General features: G+C 43.7%; 1 protein-coding gene across 1 annotated transcript in view; it reads right to left on the bottom strand.

Moving 5' to 3' along the window:
* YBX3 (Y box binding protein 3) overlaps positions 1–8,912 on the bottom strand; it is a gene marked incomplete at its 5' end in the record, with an annotated part of 19,767 nt that extends 10,855 nt beyond the window's left edge. The window contains 4 exons of the mRNA XM_010190090.1: positions 1,343–1,465; positions 2,121–2,210; positions 7,140–7,173; positions 8,849–8,912. Coding sequence (XP_010188392.1) covers positions 1,343–1,465; positions 2,121–2,210; positions 7,140–7,173; positions 8,849–8,912 — 311 coding nt within the window. The remainder of the gene's footprint in view (positions 1–1,342; positions 1,466–2,120; positions 2,211–7,139; positions 7,174–8,848) is intronic.
* Positions 8,913–12,688: the final 3,776 nt, after the last annotated feature.

A 12,688-nucleotide genomic window follows, 5' to 3' on the forward strand; every position in this document is an offset into this window, starting at 1 on the left:
GAGACTGAATGTTCCCCATGTCCAAGTTGAGTTTCACAGTATCACTCTTCAGGCAGAAAGAAACAGCTGCTTTCCATACTCATCAACACACAGGTTGTCTAAGCCTTGATACATCTACTCATTTAAAATCTGAAGCAGCTCCGAACACCAACACCACTAACTAAAGTATTCACTCCCAACTAAGACAGTTGAGGGAGATTTTAATTTCAGGAGAACAAGAGGAAAGAGAATCAATACTGGAATGTAGCTGGTTGATGAGCTAACAGATAAGACTGGAAACATCAAAAAGCTGAACGAAACCAAGTACCCCAGTTCTTCACTACTCAGAATGAAAGCTGAAGCTGCAAACTGTACCGCCAAAAAAACAGACATACAGTAATAAGCCTCAGTTACCAGCATCAGCTTCTAGCTGTCTCCAAGGGAAAGAAAGAAAGAACACCTTTAATGTATTTAAGGGTCAGAGGTGTCCAGCAGGATTAAAGAAAAGACTTCATGATAGCTAGTATAAACATCTAGGCTTTAGGGAAGTATTTGACAACTCTTCTTTTGTTTGCCCCCATGCTGTCAACTCCGTAGAGCAAGATGAGAGGAGTTATGTTGCCTGGGCAGACTCGCACCAGGGCTCTCATACTGCATCATTCACACATTTCTGCATGAAATTATCAAAGACTCAACTATTAAATAAAAGGATAATCAAGCCTGGAGTATGGTCCAGTTTGTTGGGATTGTTCCAGGCACCAAATTAACACAAGCACGGTGTGGATAGGAGTAGTAACTGCTAGAACTATAGCCATGTACCTCATACTTACTTCTCCCTTTGCAAAAACTTGCACAGAAGCTGCTTAGGAAGGCCTGCAGATGTTATGAACAGTGGTGCATAGCTAGTTTAAAGAAAAAAAAATGCATTATCTTTACACAGAGCTGCTGTAGGCAGAGGCCTATGAAGGTATATTACATGGAGGTTTCAACTAGTTGGTCAACTAGCAGGCAGAAGTGACAAATCCCATTTTCCAGGTAACCTTTCCAAGTTAGTCACACTACTTAATGTAAATACTTCCCCTTGGTTCGGGTAAAGAGCATGGTGAACCACCTAGGTGTCTCACTCCCTTGCGTTTACTCTCCAAACAAACAGATACCACCCAAAGACAGGCCAAGGAAAAGCCTACAGGACACCCAATAATAGAAAATATCAGTATCAGTGATGTGCTGAAAGAACATTCACAACTTAGTTAAGCATTGACAGTCTACCATATGCCAGTGCTGAACCTATAGTTCCTTCTCATGAGAGGATCAAAAGACTGCTGGGGAGGTAGGATGACTGCCACTAAGAAATTAAACTTACACTTCGAGGTGGTCCACGGCGTCGGCCAAAATAGCCACGTCGATAGCGGCGCCGGTCTGCAGCATAGCGGCTGCCTTCTACAGGGACTCCATCTGGACCAGTGACATTAGCTGCTTCTGCACCCTAAAAGGTCAAAAAATAAAGTAAGCTAGAGTAGTGTGAGAAGAGAACCAGCTACAGGGAGAACATGAAATGAGAAAGAGGTTTCTTTGCATCAGTTCGAAGATAGAGATTCCTTCCTCCCATGTAGCGCAAAAGCAGGTTTGTTATTCTTAACCTCATAACCTAGAGTTATGATCATGAGTCAAGACCCTATCAGCCAGGCTGAGTTCAGAGGAACAAGCAAGACATAGCTGATTAGAGACAAAAACAATCCCAAACCCTCAGAAAACTCAAAAAAAAACTCTGAGAAAGTGGAGGCACAGAGAACTTGAAGGTTCTTACTGTTAAGCTACCAGGTCCCAAGACAAATTCTTTAGGGCAACATATGCCTCAATTAATGATTACTGGACAGGCTGCAAGCTTCAAATGTCCTATCAAGTAAAAATTACACATTCTAGAAGCACTAGGATATAGTTAAAGTAGTCTCGATAAATCTCAAAATACTCCTTAATGGAGCATTTAAAAGACAGATCTTTCACAGAAAAACTGTATGAAAGCCACCCACCCCAGGGATTAACACATTAGACCAAAACACCATAGCTTTGGTTCTGTGTTACTCCCTACCACAATGATGTTAACTGTTGGACCACACCCCTAAGATTTTGTAATCTCTCACCTTCTCTCCCTCAACCACATCAAATTCTACAGTCTCTCCATCGCCAACACTGCGCAGATATTTCCGTGGGTTGTTTTTCTTTATCGCCGTCTTAAAAGAAAAAAAATAGAGAAAAATATATTCTTTTCTCTTATTTTTTTACGCATTCATAGCCCCATACATGAGAGAAGGACAGTAGTCTTCTGCTGCAATCCCAACTCTACACACAAGGTCACTTGCCAAAGATATTTCAAGTACATAGATGTCTCTTACTGCACAGGCCCTCCAACACTCAGTCAAGGTTTACTTGTTTCTCAGTACGTATGAATTTACAAATTAGCTGCTGCCCCAGGATCCCCTCTCTCAACCCTACCAAATATCCAAATCATTACATATTTCTGTATGAACAGGGTTCACACTGAGTGTTTGAACTCCTGCAAGCTATACCATGGCAGCTCCAACAGCAAGAGTGACCCATGCCTTCACAGTCACTAGGAGACCTGTAGACCATCTACAGAGAATTTAAGACCAGGAGTGTTTTTGAGGAAGATGACATTAACATTCAGTTATCATGGCAACTCATAGTAACTAAAGAAGAAATACTCCAACTCTGGTGTAACATAAATAAGCATTTTACTTAACTACTGTAAAGGTGATCATGAAAAACTAGGTGAGTCCCTAAAGAACAAAGGAATAGTAACAGAGCAGACAATTGCAGTCCTAGTCATCTCCTAAATGGAAACCCCAAAATACTATTAATGTGGCTTTGGATCAAAACTGGTTGAAAATCTCCTCAGACTTGCAGAAACACTCAAGGCTCCTGAAGCAATTTTCAGCCTGTCAACTACAGATGCCTTTCACTTTGTGAAGTATTTCTAGGATTCCACAAAAGGCAGTTAGCAAGAAGAGTCCACTATCTGTTCATCAGTTAAGGGTTCACAAGCTGGAAGAGGCCAGGGGAAAAAAAAAAAAAAGACAAAACTGCACACATTATACAAGCCAGCCTAGCAGCCAGCTTTTTACTGAAGTTTCTCTTAGATTAAAGACCAATTCACTTTAAGTTTCCTGATATGGGCATCTTTTGTTAGCATAATGGAGGCAGGTACAGATACAGTAGATAGAAGCACACATGGAAATACAAGGCACAAATCTGGCTTAAGAAATAGGATGCTGGGCAGAAACAGAAAAGACAGTTGTCACCTCTGTATGCAGTTCAGGAAAAACAGGTAGACTGAATATCAGTAGAGTTGTTGCCTGTGCATGGCAACTATGTTCATTAGGGCAACAACAGCCAAAAAATATTTCCCACGGAAGGGAAAGTTGTAATCAGTTTAAAGTTGAGCCTGACCAGTTCAGGAAGAGTATTCTCAGTGCTGCTGAATACAGCCCCTTTAGTTTCATGCAATAGACCAGCGTGTTCTTTTAGCCCTACATCTAGCCACACCATTCCCCGTACCCTGCAGTGTCCCTGAATAGCTTAAGGAAGAATGCAAGAGTGTACATATTACTGCTACCAAAGCAAAAACAATGTAAGAGGGTTGTTGGTGTTTTGGTTTTTGTTGTTGTTGGGGTTTTTTTGTGGTTTTTTTGTTTTGTTGTTTATTTTTTAATACAGGAAGAGAATGAGCTGCTCAAGTGAATTCTTTTCAAAATTACTTTAAGCAAGCAGAGACTCCCACCGTCAGCTGCGACAGCTTTGTTTGCTTTCTGCAGCCCTATTAGTTCAACTGGCTCATTTCTAAAATCAGATGGAAGTGCTAGCTTTTTCATAAATGCTATATAGTAAGAATAAAATCACTACCTTCACTTCAGTTTAAAGGTTTAATTCTTTCACTACCACTCATACTGAGACAACTGACTCAAACTCATAAGACTTGTGCTCTGCATATGACAGAGACTTCAACAAGCTGTATTTCAAACTCTTCCCCTTTCTCCTAAATGCAGAGGAAGAACGGACTACCAGATTTCTTTTCAGCAGAAGGTGTACTTAAGATTAATGAAGCTCCTCAACCATCCTCCAAGAAGGGTAATAGAAGAAAAATTCAGGATTCCACATTTTCTGTTCCAGCTTTATGGACAAAAACAAAAAATTCAAACATGCAATTGAATAGCCTGTCAACAGGAGATTTGGGCTGCCATGCAGTAGGCTGGGCTTTGTTTTATGAAGGCAACCAGGAACAATTTTGAACAAGTCCTAGAACTCAGAGCAGAAACTATATGGCTTTACTACTTACTACTTCAGCAGCTGGCAAACACTGCTGAAATAAGCCTTTAACAAGCCTTTAACAAGCCTAAGCTCTAAGCTTGATGAAAATACTTCTACTCTGTATATCCAGAGGGTAGAGAGCACTTTTCTCCCTCTTACTGTTCACCAGCATCCTGCAGGATCCAACATTTGATTCAAAAGACAGATGTCTGTGTTAACACAGACAGCACTCGACAATTAAGACAAAGCCTTTCACTCCCCAAGGGGACACTGACAGCCATAAGTCTTCAGAGCTAGGTCAGTATTTTGTTTGGAAGAGTTCTTTCCACATCCTCCTATAACCACATCATGTGCACATCCAGCATTGTCACAGCAACAGCCAAAATTTGTTACATGAGTTCCTGGTGCAGGTACACCAGGCTCTGCGTATGAATACAATCCAGTGAACTGCAGATAAAGACCTGTGCAGCAGACATTAACTCCTTCTCCTCACTGCTTGTTATTTCAGACTACACCTAATTAAGGTGGGCTTCTCTGACTATTGACACTTTTAATGGTGTTAAATTGCAAGACCCTCCTCACCACCAGACACTCCACCCTGCAGTGCAGACTGATCCCTTTTGCTCACACCACCTCCAGCTGACACAGTGCCATAGACAGCACCCTGCATTAACCAACTAGACAAGGATGCAAGCAAGAAGAAGCAGGTGAAGAACTGCCCTTCCCCAAAACACTGCTTGGGTCCCCTGCAAGACAAAGGGTTAATTCAAAGCAAGCCATGCATGCCCTAAAGAGAAAAGCATTTTAATCTGCACTAGGTTTAAAAATAGCATCCAATAGCCAGACACCAAGCATTAACCCCCATTCCAATCATGAGATCGGCTTGTTCCCTCCCCACCGTGGATGTGTGCAGAGGAGGCAGGGAGGAGGCTGTATCCATTCAACTAGGTCAGCCTTATTCTGCAGGGATTAGGCATGTAATCCAGCCCCTCCCGGGACAGGCGTGGGGAGGAGGGGCAGAACAGGCACTAACCACAGAGAGGGAGCTTGCAGCAGGATGTTTGCTTATGCCATGGATTTGCCTCCCTTGCTGGGTGGCGCCATCAGGAGCTCTGGCCAGAAAGCCCCAGGCTCTGGTAGCAAGCACGTTCACATACAGGAACAGCTTGAGATGGAAGAGCTGAAGAACATCTGAATGCAGCCAGCCCAGGCCAGAGTTGGAAGCATCTGCTCTGCCATGCCCAGCCCACCAAGAGCATTAATCGGATGCAGGCTTACACATGAAGTGTCAAGCTAGTTTTGCTCACTGCTCACTCTGAGAGAATTTCAGCCACAGGAGAAGTAAGTTTCACACACATGTTTACATTTAGGTGAACAATCTCTACAGGTGGAGAAGATAAAACAGCACAGATAACACTACCCTGCTGTGGCCTTCACTGTTTGGGTCTCCACAGGGAGCTTTCCCAAGAGGAAAAACACTGATCTATGTTATCTGTTATTGGCACAACAACCATTTTTCCAGGATAACTTCTCACTGGCCTCAAGGAGACCTCATTGTCTTTAACACAGTTTTACAGTGCTGGCTATCCAGAACACATTTCTGTTACTAGAACTTTTCCCACCCTCCTCCAGACACACTCCCACCAGGCCGCAGATGCAGCATCTGTATCAGCACACACATAACACACAGTCACTAAGGAAGGGGAGTGACCATTAGAAATCAGTACACACATTGTGAGCTCTTGTTCCCAGGTTCACCAACTGAACCAGGAACATGTACTACACACACTTCACTCACTACAGGCACCACACTTATTCCCTCCCAGCTTCACCTATTTTTTAGATAACCCACTGACCCAGAGAAGCAGTTATCACAGGCCATTCAGCCACGAAGCTGCAAGAACTAAACTAACTCTCAATGTTGACCAGCATGACTAACTCAACGACATACACACATGTCCTTGTCCTCTGTGACGAACTCTGAGTGCAAGTTTCCTGACTACATCATGCTTTTAAGGATCACAGGGGCCTGCAGACATTTTGTGTGGGACAAGCTCCAGGGGCAGTATTTCATTTTCTGGTGAAGTCTCAGATGATGCAGAACCAGATCCAGGCCAACTAATCAGTTTACATCAGCATGGAGACAGCATCCTCTGTCTTCCCATTAGTTGCCTTTGGCCTGAGAGTTGCAGTATAAACTTAGAATGGCCTACTGACAGCTCAAGGAAAGTTAACCAATGATAAACCACTGGGCAACCTCTCCCTCTACTTGGGCACTTAGCACAGCGCCTTCCTCCTCTTCTTCCTAGGAGCAGCTGCCTCACACAGCAACAGCTGATGGCAACCCAAGCTGGTCATGAGCCAGGCTAGATCACTTTCTCTCCAATACCAGGGAGGGCAGACAGAATAGACCTGCAAATGGAGAGCGTCAGAAGAAACAGAAGACACAAGCAGCATGAGGAAACGGTGGGGGGGGGAATGATAGACTACAAGTAGTGAGGTATTTACAAAACAGAAGAGTCCTCTCCCCAAGGGAGGGATAACCAAAAACAAAACAAAAACACACAAAAACCCCACTCTTTAGTGTTAAAATGAGAGCAGACAAAAGAAAGCATGAAGGGCTGTAATACCTACTCCTTCACTTATAACCCAGAGAAAAGGCAAACACACTCTAGTATTCTTCCCTGAAAATTTCAGCTTATCTGTTCATTCAAGGTATTAGAGGTAAATACTCTAAGGAGAAGCCAGGACAAGATTGGGTGGCTGTTTTGGGAAACTGCATTAAAAAAACCTATCATAGTGCACGTCTCTAAGTACAATTACTGCTGTCTTACCTGATGAACAAACACATCTTCTTTGGTATCATTTCTGCGAAGAGAAAGTGAGAAGTCATAAGAGTTTAGGCTAAGAGACTTAAATAGAAAACCCTGACTTCACAAGTGAAACCCTCCTTCCCCCAGCCTGTAGTACATCCCCTGGATTCCATACATTCTGTGTAAGTCTATGCTACAAGGACCCTGCTCTGAATTTCCAGGGTCATACGCTTGACAGTGGAACGTACTCCCCACCCTTCAGAAGGGTGAGGGGATGGGGGGAGGCTCTCTGTAATCTTCTGGCAAATGTTCAATATTTTGTTTTGATGTGGGGCAGATATAATGACTGGACTGCTTGCCTTTCACTATTCCACCCCACAAAAAAAAAAAAACTTCCACAGGGGCTGCAACCTGAGCTGTTGTCCCAGGGGTCAACCAAGACTATCAACAGGACTGGCCACAGCTGTTAACAGAGCTCTCCTTTCAGTGAAACTCAAAGCAGCCATGCACAAGGGGCATTAGGGGAGTCCATTGGAGGGGGATCCAGACATGAACATGAGGTTGTCTGCATTAGGCAGCCAGTTCAGGCTTCCACATGCAAAACATGAAGACAGGTCTCAGACCTTCATTCTGTGTTCACACACAATAGAAAGAGCCTAGACCCTGCTGGCTGTTCACCCAATTCCTTCTCTGCAGGGCGAACAGATGGGTCCAAGAGCTTGTGAAGACAATGCATAATCCAAAACTTGTTGCACTGAAGCAATGGCAGACTTCAGATTAGGAAGAAAGCTAACAAGTTATTACACCATATTCAGCTGAAGGCTCTCACATCAACTGCTATGAAAGAGTGCTTGCCAATTCAAGCTTTTCCTCTAAGCTCACATAACACTGAACAGTAATCTCCAGAGATTTGGAATTAATCTGTAGCAGAACTGACTTCAGATCCATGAAACGAGGCTCTTCTACCCCTTGCCAGGATGTCCAACTTACCCAAATCTACCTGTTGTGTAACAGTACAAAGACTTGCAGGACAACATAAATTGCTAGGTGTCTTTTGCAAGACAAGCATTCACCACACAGAAGCTTTGCTTTTCATAAAGCATAGAAGACTTTTAAGCCCCTCAAACCCATAGATATTTCAGCCTTAAAAACCAGACTTTCCTCCAGTAATTTGGAAGTGTGGGTCTTGTGCACATAAGGTTGGAGTGTGACCAATATCACTTACAGCTATTTGGCTTATCAATGCCATTCAGTGGTCTATTAATGGTCAGAGGAGAAGAAAAGATACAAAGAGAGGATTTCTGTGAGCCCACGCCTGGAACATCTTCAGTTAGAAGATACTGGAAACTCTCAGTGTGTAGAGTAGGTATTTTGAACAATCAGTTAACATTTGAATTTTTATCCAGAAGTATTTCCTCTCATCCTCCAACCTTACTTCCACCTTAAAAAAAATATCCAGGTAGTCATGAAATACACAGCTCATTAAAAGTGCAGTATGAGCAAACATGTGAAAAAAGTAACAGACTAAGCTCATAGTGAGTTTTACCCCTTCTGTTTGGGCCCCATACACACCACCTTTGGCGAGGGCGAAAGGAGCCAAACCTGGCTATCAGCTACATGAACTTGCAGTCAGGTCCTCAGGTCTCTGTTGCAATTACTAATGCATGGCATAGTATCTGTACTACAAGTCTCAGTACAGTACAAATACAACTACCATAATTTAAACATACCTGTTTATAAAGCCATATCCATTTCTGACATTGAACCACTTGACTGTGCCAAGAACTTTGGTGGCTGAAAAGAAAGAGTTAAACAAGTTACTCTCAAACACAAGAATGTTACAAAAACACTTTTATGCCTGCACATGAAGTCACTACCAGACCTATTCTGTTCCCTTAACACTCAAAGTGTACCTTCATCTCCACTTCAGTTTATATCAGTGCAGTAGCAGGAAGCAATGCTTTAACTTGCTGTTCTTCGGCCAAAAATTTACCAAACAGCATCTGAAATCAAGACCAGCCCTATATCCAGAATTGGTCACCCATCCCTTCTTTTTACTTCTTATCCTAAAAAATGGGCAGTGAAGCTGAAAAATCCCACGGCTATTTGTCAGTTTTCTTTAGCTTAATAGCTAGGCATGATACATAGCTGAAGAAAGCTGCTAGAAGTCCCTTCTTTCACTCAGCCTTATCTTTCCTTGCTTCCTCAGAAACCAGAACTGGCCAAGGAAGCAGCACCAAGAAGCATGCAACTCTTTCAGGTGAGGAGGCATCACATCCTTATTTTGGACAAGCTCTTTCTTGTACTGTCAACATCACTAAACAAACAAGACACCAGAAGATGTCATTCTTTTTATATTCCTGCTTCTAGAGATCATCTATGATTTACCAGCTACAATCTGACCAACTTTTTGTTCCAAGGCTTCTGAGATCAAGACAAGCTCCTGTCACACACAACACTAAAACAGCATCTTACTTAGAAACCATTCTGCAGTGTCTTACAGGATCCAGCAAAACCTGTTCCTCCAACACATAGGAACGTGTGGGAGTAACTCAACAGTGATGGAGGTTGTTCAACCTCCCCTTTTCTCTCAGTTACTGGGTGGAGACTACATATTTGTACTTTTCAAACCTGTAGGAAAGGTAGAATTTTAGGCTCTAGACTTTTAATAGATGTTACTTATTACATGGCATAGCCACAGCTACCTAAGCAATCTACACAATACTTATTTGGAAAGGGTCTAGTCACCTACAAATGACTGCTTGTTAAAAACTTTATGTATGTTCAGGGGATGGGGAAAACCCAAAAGGCAATTAAAAGGAAGACAGTCCAGGGACAATCTCCAGTTCAGAAGTCCATGTCAGTCTGCTAGAAGAAAGAACACCACCCTGCAAAATGCTACCTTCATCTACTCTATATCTGTAATCTTCCCTAAATGCCCACTAGCAGATGAGAGCTAGACAGACCTTTGGTCTCACACAGCCTTGCCATTCTTACATACCCCTATGACAGACAAAACCAGCAACCTCTTCCTCCTCCACTGAATAAGCAGCTAAAGTAGGAATGTTTGCTATTAACAGTCCATTGTAGTACTGTTGCTACTACTGGAAGTAGTAACTGTTATTTGGAAGTAGTGACAAGCCATTTCACATTGCACTTTTAGAAGAGGAGGTTTTAGTCTTCTTTAATACCATCTTCAGCAGAAAATGTTCATATTGAGAATAAGCAAAACAATGTTAAGACTGAGATAGTCTCTACCTAGTAGAACATCCATTCCCATGACTTCTTGTTTACAGAGATTAAAAAACTCCAAGTTTCACTGCCTAGCACTGATTCCGTAACAGTCTTCAGCATCAACATTTATAGTTGTGCTTTTATATTTAGTTTCACAGGAACATCACTAGGTATAGACACTGCTACCACAAAGGCACTGGCTACACACAAGACATCCCTGCACTAAGACAAGTCAACAGGGGCAGGGAAGCACAGGGAAACAGGTGCTAATGGCACACACAGGTTTTAGCCTGATTTAAGAAACAATGCTAATAGCACTGACCCCCCCCCATCCTCCCCCGGCCACTATCATCCTTACCCTTCCCTGCAAAACAGCTATCAAATTTGTTGGCCTATTTCAAACAGATTAGGAAGAGGGTGAGAAGCCTGACAAAAGCCCTCAGAGGAGTCAGAATGCTGGTGGAAGTAGAGATACTCAAAACTCACCCTGTATGGCCAGCAGGCTGCCGATAAATGAAGTTCACGCACACAGCTCCAGAGCAACATCGCTCCATTTGCACAGACTGCCAGAGACCAGAAGCGAGTCTCCAGCATAGTCCCTAAAACAGTTTACTGGGGAGATATGAGTTTTACAGTCTCCCCTAAGCATTCACACTAACGTGGGGGGAAGAAGGTCTGATAACAGCACTACACTGAATGTGGCCATAATGCAGCCACTCTTAAGCCTGAGCCGTCATAGCAGGGAGATCAGGCAAAGAGCAGGACAAGCCCAGAGGAAGTGATAACCAGTTTTACCAACAAGAGAGAGAATGTAGCTGATGTAACACTCATCCCACCGGCAAGTAAAAGCCCACATATTTCTACAAAATGCAATACTGATGCCATCAGAGGAAGCAACCATCAGCCACTGCTACCCATGACAAAAAAAGCCTTCTCATTAGTTATAACAACAAAAACTGAAGCTTCCTGTGACCAAAAGAGAAAAGAAAGCTGACTAACCTTTACCCTTATTCCTAGAAGTCAGATATTCGAATGCCCTGGGCAAGCACCAGACCTTGCTTCTAGTGGGATATTTGTAAGAGAAGACTTAAAAGTCAACATACTTATGAGATCATTAACAGGGACACTTGAGGTGGACTTGAATATAAGACCATTTTCAATTAGCATTATCAATGATCATTTTCCTCACAACTCCTGCTAAAAAGCTTGCCTAGCAATACGGCTAGTGTGCCAAACCATCACTGTGATGTTTTCTTTTTCCTACTAGACCAGGAATGGCACTTGTGCCTTCACCTTTCCCCCCTCCCCCCCTTATCTCTCCAATCAAGGACCAAGAGTTGAACAAGATAAAAACACTATCAAGAATGAAGCCAGCCACGTTAAGAAGCAGCCAGACGAACCATCAGATATGGATGTGCCTTGACTAATTACCGACAAATCAGATAACAGAAGAAAAACATGTAAACCATACCTCCAATTTCTGTTTTGCTAGAATCTTTCCTACCTCAGCTCTGGAGAAATCCTTTACCTGGCTCCTCTGCCTGCTACAGCAAGACCTGTCTTTCTCTTCAGAAAAGGAGATGCTGTCTTTTCTTGGTGTAGTTCAGGACTCCACAAGAAGTAGCGAGCCTCAGCTTTGCCTTAGCTCTTAAGGTTACACAATTGTAAACAGCAGAACCCTATTTCCACTGCAGTTTGAAGCCTCATCCTTTTCAACAGGTTGATCCTGTTTAATCACAATCAAGAAATACCAGCTATGCACTGGGCTTGAGGACAGAGACAGCAACTTAGCACTTGATAAAGCAGGAAAGAAAACCCAAACCACTAATCCTAGAGGCATAATTAAAGCAGGTTTCTGGGGTCTTTTTGCTTGGGCTTTGGTGGTTGTGGATTTTTTTCACGCAGGAAAGTTGCGCAAAGACCTTAACATTAAAGGTGTCACACACTGTTTACCAGCAACTCCTTCTAAAAGGAGAAGCTCCTGAAGGGGTCGGGACCAGAGCTCACAGAGCCGGGCCGGCGGCAGGTGCCGGGAATCCCGTCAACATGGCTGCGCTTCCACTCACTATCCCCGCCCGGCCCCGGAGAAGAGCCCGGGGCCACAGATCGCGGCCAAAAAAGGGCCGCACGGAACGCCCCCCCGGCCCTTTCCCCGGGACCCGGCGGAGCAGTGGACGCCGCCGCCACACACAGGTGCTCCCGCCCAACTCAGGGTTGCTGTCCCAGCCAAGCACCGCTCGGCTCCCCCCTCGACCGAGAGAGAGGGAGGAGGAGGCACGGCCGCCTCCCCGGAGCACAGCCTGACTCACAGCCGCGGGGGGGTACGGGGGGGAAGC

This window comes from Mesitornis unicolor, unplaced genomic scaffold, assembly GCF_000695765.1.
Source record: "Mesitornis unicolor isolate BGI_N332 unplaced genomic scaffold, ASM69576v1 scaffold18150, whole genome shotgun sequence".
Classification (NCBI taxonomy): domain Eukaryota; kingdom Metazoa; phylum Chordata; class Aves; order Mesitornithiformes; family Mesitornithidae; genus Mesitornis; species Mesitornis unicolor.